We start from the raw sequence: 13,235 nt of genomic DNA on the forward strand, positions 1-13,235 counted from the left end.
ACGTTAGTTAGGCCAGAGTGTTGTGTGCAGTTCTGGAATCCACTTTACAGGAGGGATGTGATAGCACTGGAAAGAACGCAGAGGAGATATACAGGATGTGGCCTGGGTTTTTTTTCCAAGGTGGCATCAGAGCGTGGCAACTTCTTGCAAGCTGTGACCAGCACACCTTCTAATTCTAACTTTTACTCTTGTTTTATGCTCCCAAAACTTCATTCTAACCGTTTTCATTAAGTTGCTCTTTCTCTACACTCTAGCCATGACTGAAACGCTACATTCTGCACTCTCTCGTTTCTTTCTCTACGAACAATACGTTTTGTTTGTATAGCGCGCAAGAAACAATACTGTTCACTGTATCCCAATACATGTGACAATGATAAATCAAATCAAAATTGGAAAGTTTTAGTTATGAAGACAGATTGGATAAACTGGGGTTGTTTTCCTTGGGGCAGAGGAGACTGAGGAGGGGACATGATTAAGATGTATAAAATTATGAGGGGCGTAGATAGAGCAGGCAGGAAGAAATGTTTCCCCTTGTTTGTGTGGGGGGTGGGGGGCTGATGATCAATGACCAGGGATGAGGTTTAGAGGGGATAGGAGGAAAAACCTTTCCACCCAGAGGAGACTGGAACTCACTGCCTGAAAGAATGGTTGAGGCAGAATCCGTCATAACATTTAAGAAGTATTTAGATGTGCCCTTGCGACACCAAAGCATATACGGCTTTGTACACTGGAAAATGGAATTAGAATAGTTAGGTGGTTTGTCATTGACTGGGGCAGGTGTGATGGGCTGAAGGGCCTTTTTCAGTGCTGTAGACCTCGATGATTCCATGGCTACTGAGAATGTTTAATTTCTTTCAGGAGCACGCAAGTAAACTGGAATGTTTCTTCACGCACAGGTTTAGCCCGTCGGGTAGGTAAAGAGAACGCATTGGTAACAATGCCCTACTGCGAATGAGACCCCTACCTTGACACAATCATCCGATCTCTTTACTCATCAGAGAACGACTCATGAAAGGTGAAGGAAGTGGAAACATTTTTATTTATTCATTCGTGGGACATGGACATCACTGTCTGGGCCAGCATTTATTGCCCATCCCTAGTTGCCCTTGGAGGGCAGTTGAGAGTCAACCACATTGCTGTGGTGCTGGAGTTACAGAAAGGCCAGCAGATTTCCTTCCCTAAAGGACATTAGAAAGTAGTGTTTAATCCATGTGATGACTTCAGCCAGGCTGTTGCGGTTGGCTTGCTGCAGTACGAGCTACCTTATGACTCCTTTGTGTTGGTACCTTAAAAGAGATACCTGATGAGTCCTAACTGAGGGTTAAATCAGAAGGTCTCATGCTCCCTATTTAAAGCGGGTGTGTCAGACTCCCAGCCTGCAGCCTGTATAGAGGGTTATAGGTAAGTCTAGTAGGTGGGGACATGTTCGGCGCAACTTGTGGGCCGAAGGGCCTGTTTGTGCTGTAGTTTCTCTATGTTCTATGTATTCAGCAGGGAGTAACTGGAGAGCTGGCTGTGTACAGACGTATGGTGTAAATAGAGTAACTTGGTGATGGGACTTTCACCTCCATGGAGTTATTACAAGAAGTGTTATCTGCAATAAGAAAATAGCCTTTTATTGAATGCAAGGAGAGATGATGAATGGGATATGAATCTTCGATCAGTGAATCTCAGTTAAAGAAAAGTGTTGAAATCTCTGCCTCAAGCCAAGCATTCTGTGGCCTTTCCAAACATGTTGCCAATTTGCCAACACTGCCATCAGTGATGAATGAATCAGTGACCTTTTGCTTTTTTTTAAATTACCTGTATGGCTGAGGAAGTAGTTAGGGTTCAATGCTGAGGTTAACAATCCCATTCAACGGCTTCAGTTAAGGCTGTGTGAGTGTGATGTGATCTCTCAGGGCAGATGTTCAGTGTGTTAGTGTGTGGGCAACAGCCTGATCACAATGGCCACTGGTCACAGTTTGAGCTGCACCTCATGTTCCACTCTGGTCCATCCACAAGCAGTTGAGGTTTCTCCGGATTTTCCGTGGGAGGTGGGACTTCACCGCGGGAGATGGGATTGGGGTGGCAATGTCGCACGCTGTCGCTCTGGGGAGATGGGACTCCGGGGCAGCAAGGTGGCACAGTGTTAGCACTGCTGCCTCACAGCACCAGCGTTCAGTTCCAGCCTTGGGTCACTGTTTGTGTGGAGTTTGCACATTCTCCCCATGTCTGCATGGACTTCCTCCGGGTGCTCCGGTTCCCTCACACAGTCCAAAGATATGCGGGTTAGATGGATTGGCCATGCTAAATTGCCCCTTAGTGTCAGAGGGACTAGCTAGAGTAAATGAGGGTTACTGGAATAGGGGCTTGGGTGGGATTGTGGTCGGTACAGACTCGATGGGCTGAATGGCCTCCTTCTGTACTGTAAGGATTCTATGATAAATCCCACTTTGGTAGTTGGTGCAAGTTGAATTCAGTTAGTAAATCTGGAATATAAAGCTCATCTCAGTAACGGTGACCATTTTAATTGTCATAAAATTAGGAAAGGAAATCTGCCAACTATGTCTGGCCCAAAGGGAAAAACAAGATGACTATGGTAGGAGATGGGGGAGGGTACCTTCTTGTGGTTCTCTTGTTAAAGTAAGTTTTCCAACCTGAAAATCTGCCTCAAGAGAGCAACCGAGACTTGGCCACAGTTTGGGCTCCGAATTGTTACCAATCTGATTGACACCTCTGGCTTCCTGTAGTCATATAAGGCTGCATCTGGAGACAGACATCATCGCTGGCAAGGAGATGGCCCAGTGGCATTATCGCCAGACTATTAATCCTCGGCTAATGTTCTGGGGACGCAGGTTCGAACCCCGCTATGGCAGATGGTGGAATTTGAATTCAATAAATAATATCTGAAATTAAGAATCTACTGATAACCGTGAAATCATTGTCAATTGTGGGAAAAATCCAGCTGGTTCACTCATACCTTTAGGGAAGGAAATCTGCCACCCTTACCCGGTCTGGCCTACATTTGACTCTGGATCCACAGCAATGTGTTTGACTCTCAGCTGCCTTCGGGCATCTAGGGACGGGCAATAAATGCTGGCCCAGCCAGCGATACCCATGTCCAACAAACGAATAAAAAGTTCATCAAACCCTCTCACAGAAACAGGCACAGAAGGAGGCTGCTATTCTTCGAGATGAAACTACTGCCCAACTCCTGGGCAAAGTGATAAAAAAAAATGTTTGCCACACGTCCATGATGCCCATAAGGAAGTAAGTGTGTGGAGACTGTCAAGCTCAGGCACTAGCACACTTTGCAGCCAGCAGGAAAGACCCCAGTCCTGTGGGCCAAAGGTCGAGTCACGAAACATGATAAAAGCAATGAGATGAATTTGATATTCACTGTAATGTAAACGCAAGCCATCTGACAATGGCAACCCAGCTTGCAGGTGCAGCAGGTGGTCAGGAAGGCGAATGGGATGCTGGCCTTCATAGCGAGGGGGATTGAATATAAAAGTAGGGAGGTCTTGCTGCAGCTGTATAGGGCATTGGTGAGGCCACAGCTGGAGTACTGTGTGCAGTTTTGGGCGCCGCACCTGCGCAAGGATATTTTGGCCCTGGAGGGAGTGCAGAGGAGGTTTACTAGGCTGATACCGGAGTTGAGGGGATTGAGCTATGAGGAGAGGCTGAATAAACTAGGCTTGTACTCGTTAGAGTTTAGAAGAATGAGGGGAGATCTCATTGAGACGTATAAGATGATGAATGGGATGGATAGGATAGAGGTGGAGAGACTCTTCCCGCTCAAAAAAGACAGTAGGACTAGGGGGCACAGCCTCAAGATAAAGGGGAGGCGGTTTAGAACGGAGTTGAGGAGGAACTTCTTCACTCAAAGGGTGGTGAATCTCTGGAATTCTCTGCCCGTTGAAGTGGTGGAGGCTGCCTCGCTAAATATTTTTAAGAAGCGGGTTGATGGGTTCTTGATAAGAGAGGGGATTAAGGGTTATGGGGAGAGGGCGGGAAAGTGGAACTGAGCAGCGACAGATCAGCCATGATCTTATTGAATGGCGGGGCAGGCTCGAAGGGCTAGATGGCCTACTCCTGCTCCTATTTCTTATGTTCTTAACATGAATAAAGCAAGACCTAGGGTATATTGCATTGTGTTCAAAAAGGCAACTTATTGCTTGGAATGGCGATTAATCAGCTGTGAAACCAACAATTATCAGAGGTAGCACAAAAATGGGATATTCACAAGTATAATACTTCACAATAAAAAGAACATAACATAAGAACATAAGAAATAGGAGCAGGAGTAGGCCATCCAGCCCTTCGAGCCTGCCCCGCCATTCAATAAGATCATGGCTGATCTGTCGTGGCTCAGTTCCACATTCCCGCCCTCTCCCCATAACCCTTAATCCCCTCGCTTATCAAAAACCCATCAACCCGCGTCTTAAAAATATTTAGCGAGGCAGCCTCCACCACTTCAACGGGCAGAGAATTCCAGAGATTCACTGCCCTTTGAGTGAAGAAGTTCCTCCTCAACTCCGTTCTAAACCGCCCCCCCCCCTTTATCTTGAGGCTGTGCCCTCTAGTCCTACTGTCCTTTCTGAGCAGGAAGAGCCTCTCCACCTCTATCCTATCCATCCCATTCATCATCTTATACGTCTCAATGAGATCTCCCCTCATTCTTCTAAACTCTAACGAGTACAAGCCTAGTTTATTCAGCCTCTCCTCATAGCTCAACCCCCTCAACTCCGGCATCAGCCTAGTAAACCTCCTCTGCACTCCCTCCAAGGCCAAAATATCCTTGCGTAAGTGCGGCGACCAAAACTGCACACAGTACTCCAGCTGCGGCCTCACCAATGCCCTATACAGCCGCAGCAAGACCTCCCTACTTTTATATTCAATCCCCCTCGCTATGAAGGCCAGCATCCCATTCGCCTTCCTGACCACCTGCTGCACCTGCAAGCTGGGTTTTTGCGACTCATGCACAAGGACCCCACGGTCCCTCTGCACCGTCGCCTGCTGCAGTTTTTCGCCACATAAGTAATAATAAGTAATAAGTAAAATACTGTGTTTTAAAATTATCTATAACTTTGGCACACTTTCATTCTGAATAATGGTGATTTTTTATTTATTTATGTTTTATTAGTACTACAAGTGGACTTACATTAATACCAATAGAAGTCTCTCAATATCAGGTTAAAGTCCAACAGGTTTATTTGGTATTACGAGCTTTTGGAGCGCTGTTCCTTCATCAGGTGAGTGCTGACAAAGGAGCAGCACTCCAAAAGCTCGTGATTCCAAATAAACCTGTTGGACTTTAACCTGGTGTTGAGAGACTTCTTACAGTGTCCACCTCAGCCCAACGCTGGCATCTCCATGTCATGGCTACATTAACACTGCAATGGAGTTACTGTGAAAAACCCCCAGTCGCCACACTTCGACACCGGTTTGGGTACACTGAGGGGCAATTTAGCACGGCCAATGCCCCTAACCTGCATGACTTTTGGGCTGTGGGAGGAAACCGGAGCATCCAGAGGAAAGCCACACAGACGCAGGGAGGATGTGCAAACTCCACACGGACAGGGTGACCCAAACCGGGAATCGAACCCTGGCGCTGAGAGGCAGCAGTGCTAACCACCATGAACAGGGAAAGAACAGAGAATATTACAGCACAGGAACAGGCCCTTCAGCCCTCCAAGCCTGCACTGACCATCCTGTCCGACTGAACTAAAACCCCCTACCCATCCTGGGACCATATCCCTCCATTCCCAACCTATTCATGTATTTGTCAAGACTTCCCTTAAAAGTCACTATCGTATCCGCTTCCACTACGTCCCCCACAGCGAGTTCCAGGCACCCACCACCGTCTGTGTAAAATAACTTGCTTCATACATCTCCTTTAAACCCTACATCTCACACCTTAAACCTATGCCCTCTAGTAATTGACTCTTCCATACTGGGAAAAAGCTTCTGACTGTCCACTCTGTCCATGCCCCTCATACCCTTGTAGACTTCTATCAAATTGCCCCTCAATCTCTGCCGAGAGAACAAACCAAGTTTCTCCAACCTCTCCTCATAGCTAATGCCCTCCATACCAGGCAACATCCTGGTAAATCTTTTCTGTACCCTCTCCAAAGTCTCCACATCATTCTGGCAGTGCGTGACCAGAATTGAATACTATATTCCAAGTGCGGCCTAACTAAGGTTCTATAACATGGCTTGCCAATTTTTAAACTCAATGCCCTGACTAATGAAGGCAAGCATGCCGTATGCCTTCCTGACCACCCTCTTCACCTGCATTGCCACTTTCAGTGACCTATGTACCTGTACACCCAGATCTCTCTGCCTACCAATACTCGGAAAGGTTCTGCCACATACTGATTATTTCCCATCTGTATTAGACCTTCCAGAATTCATTATATGCTGGAGGATAATGTTGCAACTCTCAACTAACAGTTCCTTCTGGTAAATACACGCATGGGTGTTGGGCGAGAACAGGACCACGTTTAGCTGTTGCCCTTTTTTTTGGGAGAATAGATAAATGTAATCTCCCCAGGTCACACTGAGGAATAACAACTTAGCTCCATTAGCACCATTGGGTTGGCCCAGTGGTTAGCACTGCTGCCTCACAACACCAGGGACCTGGGTTCAATTCCGGCCTCGGGTGACTGCCTATGTGGAGTTTGCATGTCCTCCCCATGTCTACGCGGTTTTCCTCCGGGTGCTCTAGTTTCCTCCCACACTCTGTGCGGGTTAGGTTAATCGGCCATGCTCAATTGCATCTTGGTGTCAGGGAGATTATTGGGGTAAACTGTCGGGGAGATTACGGAGGTAGGGCCTCAGTGGGATTGTTGTCATGCAGACATGGAGGGCCGAATGGCTTCTCTCTGCACTGTCGGGATTCTACGATTTCCTCCCACACTCCAAAGATGTGCGGGTTATGTTGAAGGCGAATTGGCCATGTGAAATTGTCCCTTAGTGTCGGGGGAATAGTCAGGTAAATACATGGGGTTATGGGGATAGGGGCTGGGTGTTAGTGCAGACTTGATGGGCCAAATGGCCTCTTTCCACTGTCGGGATTTGATGATTCGAAATGGAACCAAGGCACCAGGCCTCAACTTTCAGCAGAGGGGACAAAAGGATGCCAATGCTATGTCGCATCCCAATCAAGACTGCAAGAAACTACAAAAGGTCATGAATGTAGCCCAATCCATTACGCAAACCAGCCTCCCATCCATTGACTCTGTCTACACTTCCCGCTGCCTTGGCAAAGCAACAGCACAATTAAGGACCCCACGCACCCCCGACATTCTCTCTTCCACCTCCTCCCATTGGGTAAAAGATACAAAAGTCTGAGGTCATGCACCAACCGACTCAAGAACAGCTTCTTCCCTGTTGCTGTCAGACTTCTGTTGAACGGACTTGCCTCGCATTAAGATGATCTTTCTCTGCACCCTCGCTATGACTGTAACACTACATGCTGCACTCTCTCCTTTCCTTCTCTATGAACGGTACGCTTTGTCGTGCAAGAAACAATACCTTTCACTGTATACTAAGACATGCGACTATAATAAATCCAATCAAACAACCTCACTCTAAAGTCACATGGGCATGAAAGTTTGAGGGCTACACCAAAGTCAAACGGAATAAACTCATAACGTCCTGTCCTTCCAAACATTATGGATTACACATTCGGATACACCTCCTCTAGTTTGCCTGCAGGAAAATCTGTACTCCCTAATAATTTTAGCTCAATAAAAGCCAGAGCTGCCAACTCACATCTGCCTTGCTGTCTTCTTAGCGATGCAGTTATTGACTTAGTGCGTCCTCCCATTCTGAAGCCTCTTTCATCATTGCTAAGGCTCTCGTGGTCCACGACAGGACTGCCTTGTTACTCCGCGCTTGTCAGATTATAAAGCGAATAAGCTAATCTGCTTTGCTGAATAGGCAGACTCGAATCAGATCTGAGGAGCAAGTTGATACGGGGGGGGGGGGGGGGGGGGGGTGTCACCAGATCACGCAGGAACATGTTTTTAAGGATAAATCGTGATATCCTTGATGAAGTTAAGTCCGCACATTTTTTCCACTGAATTCAAGCACTTAATTAACGATGAATGTTTTCAGTTTAAATCATCCAATAAAAATTATTCTAATGGACAAAAGGTTATATCAGTATTTTGACCCCCTACAGCAGAATCATGAATAATGATTTGGAATTACATATCGCTCAAGCAAATGTGTTCTTTAATTACCACTAATTTTGACCATTACTGGGAAATGTTTGTCCTTTTAACCAATGCTCATTAACTTAATGGCAAACTGGGGATCCAGTGGGCTGGGAAATCTCTAAAAGGTAACAAAGGGATGTAAACTAAGTCATTCAGTCCAAAAGCAGGAGGATCAAACCTTAAGAACATAAGAAATAGGAGCAGGAGTCGGCCATCTAGCCCCTCGAGCCTGCCCCCCCATTCAATAAGATCATGGCTGATCTGAAGTGGATCAGTTCCACTTTCCCGCTTTCTCCCCATAACTCTTAATTTCCTCGTCTATCAGAAACCTATCTATCCATGACTTAAATATATTCAGCAAGGTAGCATCCACCACTACAATGGGTAGAGAATTCCAGAGACTCACCACCCTTTGAGTGAAGAAGTTCCTCCTCAATTCCGTTCTAAAGTGTCCCCCCCCTTATTTTGAGGCTGTGTCCTCTAGTTCTGCTATCCTTTCTAAGCGGGAAGAATCTCTCTACCTCTACCCTATCTAGCTCCTTCATTTTCTTATATAAGATCCCCCCTCAGCCTTCTAAACTCCGACGAGTACAGGCCCAGTCTATTCAATCTCTCTTCATAAGCTAACCCCCTCAACTCTGGTATCAGCCTGGTGAACCTTCTCCGTACTCCCTCCTGTAACCTTCTTGTAATTGTGGTGGGAGAAAGCTTGAGGAGGAACGCAGGCCATGAAAGACACAGCTGCAGGAAAGACTAGAATGGATAACAAGGGGCAGACATGTTGAAATGTAGAAACACAGAAGATAGGAGCTGGAGGAGACCATTTGGCCCCTTGGGCCTGCTCCGCCATTCATCACAATCGTGGTTGATTGTCCAACCCAATAGTCTAATCCTGATTTCTCCCAATTACCTTGGTCCCAAAGTGTTATCTTTTGACTACATTCAATGTTTTGGCATCAAACACTTCCTGTGGTAATGAATCCCACAGGCTCACTACCCTTTGGGTGAAGAAATGTCTCCCCATCGCTGTCCTAAACCCCGAATCCTCAGACTGTGACTCCTGGTTCTGGACTCCCCCACCATCAGGAACATCCTCCCTGCATCGACCTTGTCTAGGCCCGTTAGAATTTTAAAAGTATGAAGTTGCACCTCATTCATCTGAACTCCAGCGAATACAATCCTAACCTAGTCAATCTCTCCTCATACATCAGTCCCTCCATCCCCAGAATCAGCCTGGTAAACCTTCGCTGCACTCTCCTGAGGGCAAGAACATCCTTCCTCAGAAAAGGAGGCCAAAACTGCACACAATAACCACAATATTTTGCATAATGTTTGCGCAGTAGAGAAAGAGGATAATATTTGAGCAGTGTACCGAGAATTTCAAAGGAAGTCAGGCAGTGGAACTTAGATTTATTTTTGAAAGACAATTGAGAGGCAATAGACAAATCTCCAGGACCTAACGCTTTCCACCACTGGGTGTTAAAAGAAACAGCAGATATATTTGTCATTATTTTCCAAAGTACTATAGATTCAGAAATTGTACTTCTGGATTGCAAAGTTATCAGAGATTTTCAGCACAGAAGTAGCCAGTCAGCCATAACTGTGATGGCTCATACAGTAATAAAATCATAGATATTACACAGAAACAGGCCCTTCAGCCCAACTCATCTATGCCAACCAATTTTCCGAAACTGACATAATCCCTTTTGCCAGCGTTTGATCCATTTCCTTCTCAACCTTTCCCATCCATGTACCTGTCCAAAATGTCCTTTCAATACTGTAGGAGACAGAGTGCAGAGGGCCGGGTTTTATATCTGCAACCCATCCACCTACGAGGAGGTGATGACTCGTGGTATTATTGTCAGATTATTAATCCAGCAGCTCAGCCAATGTTCTGGGGACCCGGGTTCGAATCCCGCCAAGCTAAATGGTGGAATGTGAATCCCATAAAAAAAATCTGGAATTATGAATCTACTGACGAACCTGAAACCATTGTTGAAAAATTCCATTTGGTTCACTAAAGCCCTTCAGGGAAGGAAATCTGCCATCCGTACCTGCTCTGGCCTACATGCAACTCCACAGCAACGTGGTTGACTCTCAACTGCCTTCCAGCAACTAGGAATGGGCAATAAATGCTGGCCAGCCAAAGATGCCCATGTCCCACAAATGAATAGAAAAAATTCCCCCACTCCCAACATAAAAAATAGGCCATGACAAAGACTTGGGGTCATCATGCCAGTCTCCAAAATCAGAGAGGACGAGTCTGTGAGGAAATCAGCAGCATAACCACCATTTTGAAGTGATTAATTAATAAGCTACTGAGCACTTTTCGGGCACCAGATGTGTACCAGTTACGGGAGTGATTTACAGCAGCCAGGACGAAGGGTGGAAGGAATGGCCGGACACTCAGACCGCAGCAGCACATACCAGAAGATTCTGCTGCCGAAGGTGGCAAATGTCCGCACGTTTATTGTCAACCAGCTTCTGAGCCTCCGATAAAAAGTAAATAGACATTCAAGGGCCAAGAGGCCTTTAAATTGGTGGCAATGATTGTCTTCCTATTCATAGCATTACCATCCATCACATGGCGTCCCTGTGTCCAATCCCAATTGGGTATAAGTTGACCCCTAGCCTCCAAGTCCCCTGCACTTTGTTGCTCCTATTGGCTATTCCCCATTGGGCAGCTACTAACCGGTCATCCAACACTTGATTGGCCAAGTTGAGGCAACAGGGGCAGGGGCAAGCTGAACACTTTCTCTCGTTGGCCTCCCTCGCCCCATCGAAAAGCTCAAAATCCATTTCCCAAAGTAAGTATGTCTTGATTTCTGGGTCTGGGTAGATTGTTCCTCCGCACTGGAGCTTCAGCGTGTAATCGCAACAGGAACTGATGCGGGCAGGGAGTCACGGTGGGGCAGAGACTGCCAAGGCTGCTGCAAATACAGTTCAACATGGGGAAGAGTTCAGTACCTTTGGCCGGAATTTTCCACCCTTGTTCGCAGTGGGGTGCTGCTGAGAGCGAACAGCTGGAATGCCAAATTTTCCTGTCCTTGCTTGCAACAGATCCCATTGCAGACCAGACCATGAATCTCACCCCTTTGATCCAAGGAAGATGAGTCACAATGTCGCTATAATGGCACGGGATTGGGAACAACAGAAGAGGAAAAAGATTACAGAATGCCATAGGAACAGGAGAAGGCCATGATCCAGTTCCAACATTTACTGAGCTTATGGCTAACCAAGTAGCCTAACTCCACATACCTGATCTATGGCATGGGGTGACACAGTGGTTAACATTGCTGCCTCACAGTGCCAGGGACCTGGGTTTGATTCCTACATCCCTGGCACTGTTCTAGACCTCTTAACTGGTGGAAATGGTTTCTCTCTCTTTCTGCCCTATCTGTTTGCCTTAATTTTGTGAAAAGGTCAAGGTAAAGTCGCCACAGTCCCAGATGACCATTGGCTGCTCTCCCCTTTGACAGACTCTCTCCAACCATTGATTATGGATGGGTGTTTAAGTAGCTCTTGCAACTGAAACATGGGGGCCCACCAATCACTTCTTGGGTTACGTCAGGAAAGCAATAAAACGTGTGCCACACATGTTGCAGATACACAAACGCAACATGAGGTTAGCACTGCTGCCTCACAGCACCAGGGACCCAGGCTCGATTCCCGGCTTGAGTCACTGCGCAGAATCTGAATATTCTCCCAGTGGGTTTCCTCCCACAGTCCGAAAGACGTGGTGGTTAGATGGATTGGCAATTCTAAATTCTTCCTCAGTGCGCCCGAACGGGCGCTGGAGTGTGGTGACTAGAGGATTTTCACAGTAACTTCATTGCAGTGTTAACATAAGCCTACTTGTGACACTAATAAGTAAACTTCAAACTTTTGATTAACACGAGTCCCCATAAACTGGGGAGAAAGAAAAGTGAGAAAGTTATAAGCACCTATTTTTTCCTCTCTCTTTTCAACCACATCCTCAAAATTGTATTTCTCCAAATAAATGGCAAACACTCCAATGATACCACACGGAGGCACAAGGTTATTCCAACTTTCATCCCTGTGCGTCTGCAAGAACATCCCAAAAACCATTGGAAGTGTTGTTCACACCCTCCAGAACACCCAGCTTTCCTTTCATAGAGCCAGAGAGAAGTTACCACGCAGAAAGAGGCCATTCGGCCCATCACTTCTGTGGCGGCCATTTTCTTTCAAAGAGGACAGATTCACCATCGCCCAGCTGAGTGATTCTGGCCCTGCATCTCATTGAATTTCCCTTCCTCCCCGATTCCTGAAGGGTGGTAGGGAGGCGGGTGGGCGGACTTCCCCTTTGTTGATCAGTCACATACATGCCTGAACTCGGCAAGCGTCTACAGCACGCATCTTTCCTGCTGTTCCTAAGTTACTATTTCCATCACCTCTCCGCAGTGAGATGACAAGAGGGACCCATTCCCCTCAGGAGGGAAGTTGGCAGCTGCAGGCACGGAATAACAACATACCCACAAGTTGAGAGTCTCAGACCAAGACTAGCGCCAAACTGCACTTGGCCAACTCCCAAAAGTATCAGATTTTAATGACCAATTAAAAGCTACTAACTGCAAGATCACAAATTTTATAGGCTTTGTGCGCTCATGCATACTGTATATTTTACAGCAGTCCATATTTCTGCAGAGTTCAGCTGGCAGGAACCATAATGAGAGCAAAAAAAATTATGGTGTGGATATAGGATGAAAATCTCTCACACACTGGCACCAGGAATCACGTACATAGCTTACAGCAACCAGTTATTCATGATGTGCATTAACCTTCATTAATCGAGGGATTGAGTTTAGGAGTCGGGAGGTAATGCTGCAACTTGTCAGACCCCACTTGGAATACTGTGCACAGTTCTGGTCGCCTCACCACAGGAAGGATGCGGAAGTTATTGAGAGGGTGCAGAGGAGGTTTACAAGGATGCTGCCTGGATTGGGAGGCATGCCTTACGAAGTAAGGTTGAGGGAGCTAGGTCTCTTCTCCCTGGAGAGACGAAGG

The 13,235-nt window shown here is 46.6% G+C and overlaps 1 protein-coding gene across 25 annotated transcripts in view; it reads right to left on the reverse strand.

Moving 5' to 3' along the window:
• The window catches only part of nrxn3a (neurexin 3a), a 1,599,218-nt gene that overhangs the window by 1,425,854 nt on the left and 160,129 nt on the right, over positions 1-13,235 (reverse strand). Inside the window, exon 1 of one of the 25 annotated variants that reach the window (XM_080202250.1) lies at positions 7,762-7,844. The exons of the other annotated variants lie outside the window; for them this stretch is intronic. Within the exon in view, the coding sequence (XP_080058376.1) occupies positions 7,762-7,816 (55 nt within the window). The 5' untranslated portion in view covers positions 7,817-7,844. Of the gene's footprint in view, positions 1-7,761; positions 7,845-13,235 lie in introns of those variants that run through there. 25 annotated transcript variants of the gene reach the window in all.

The sequence above is a fragment of the Carcharhinus amblyrhynchos genome, chromosome 14 (assembly GCF_965287045.1).
Source record: "Carcharhinus amblyrhynchos chromosome 14, sCarAmb.v2.hapA, whole genome shotgun sequence".
Lineage (NCBI taxonomy): Eukaryota > Metazoa > Chordata > Chondrichthyes > Carcharhiniformes > Carcharhinidae > Carcharhinus > Carcharhinus amblyrhynchos.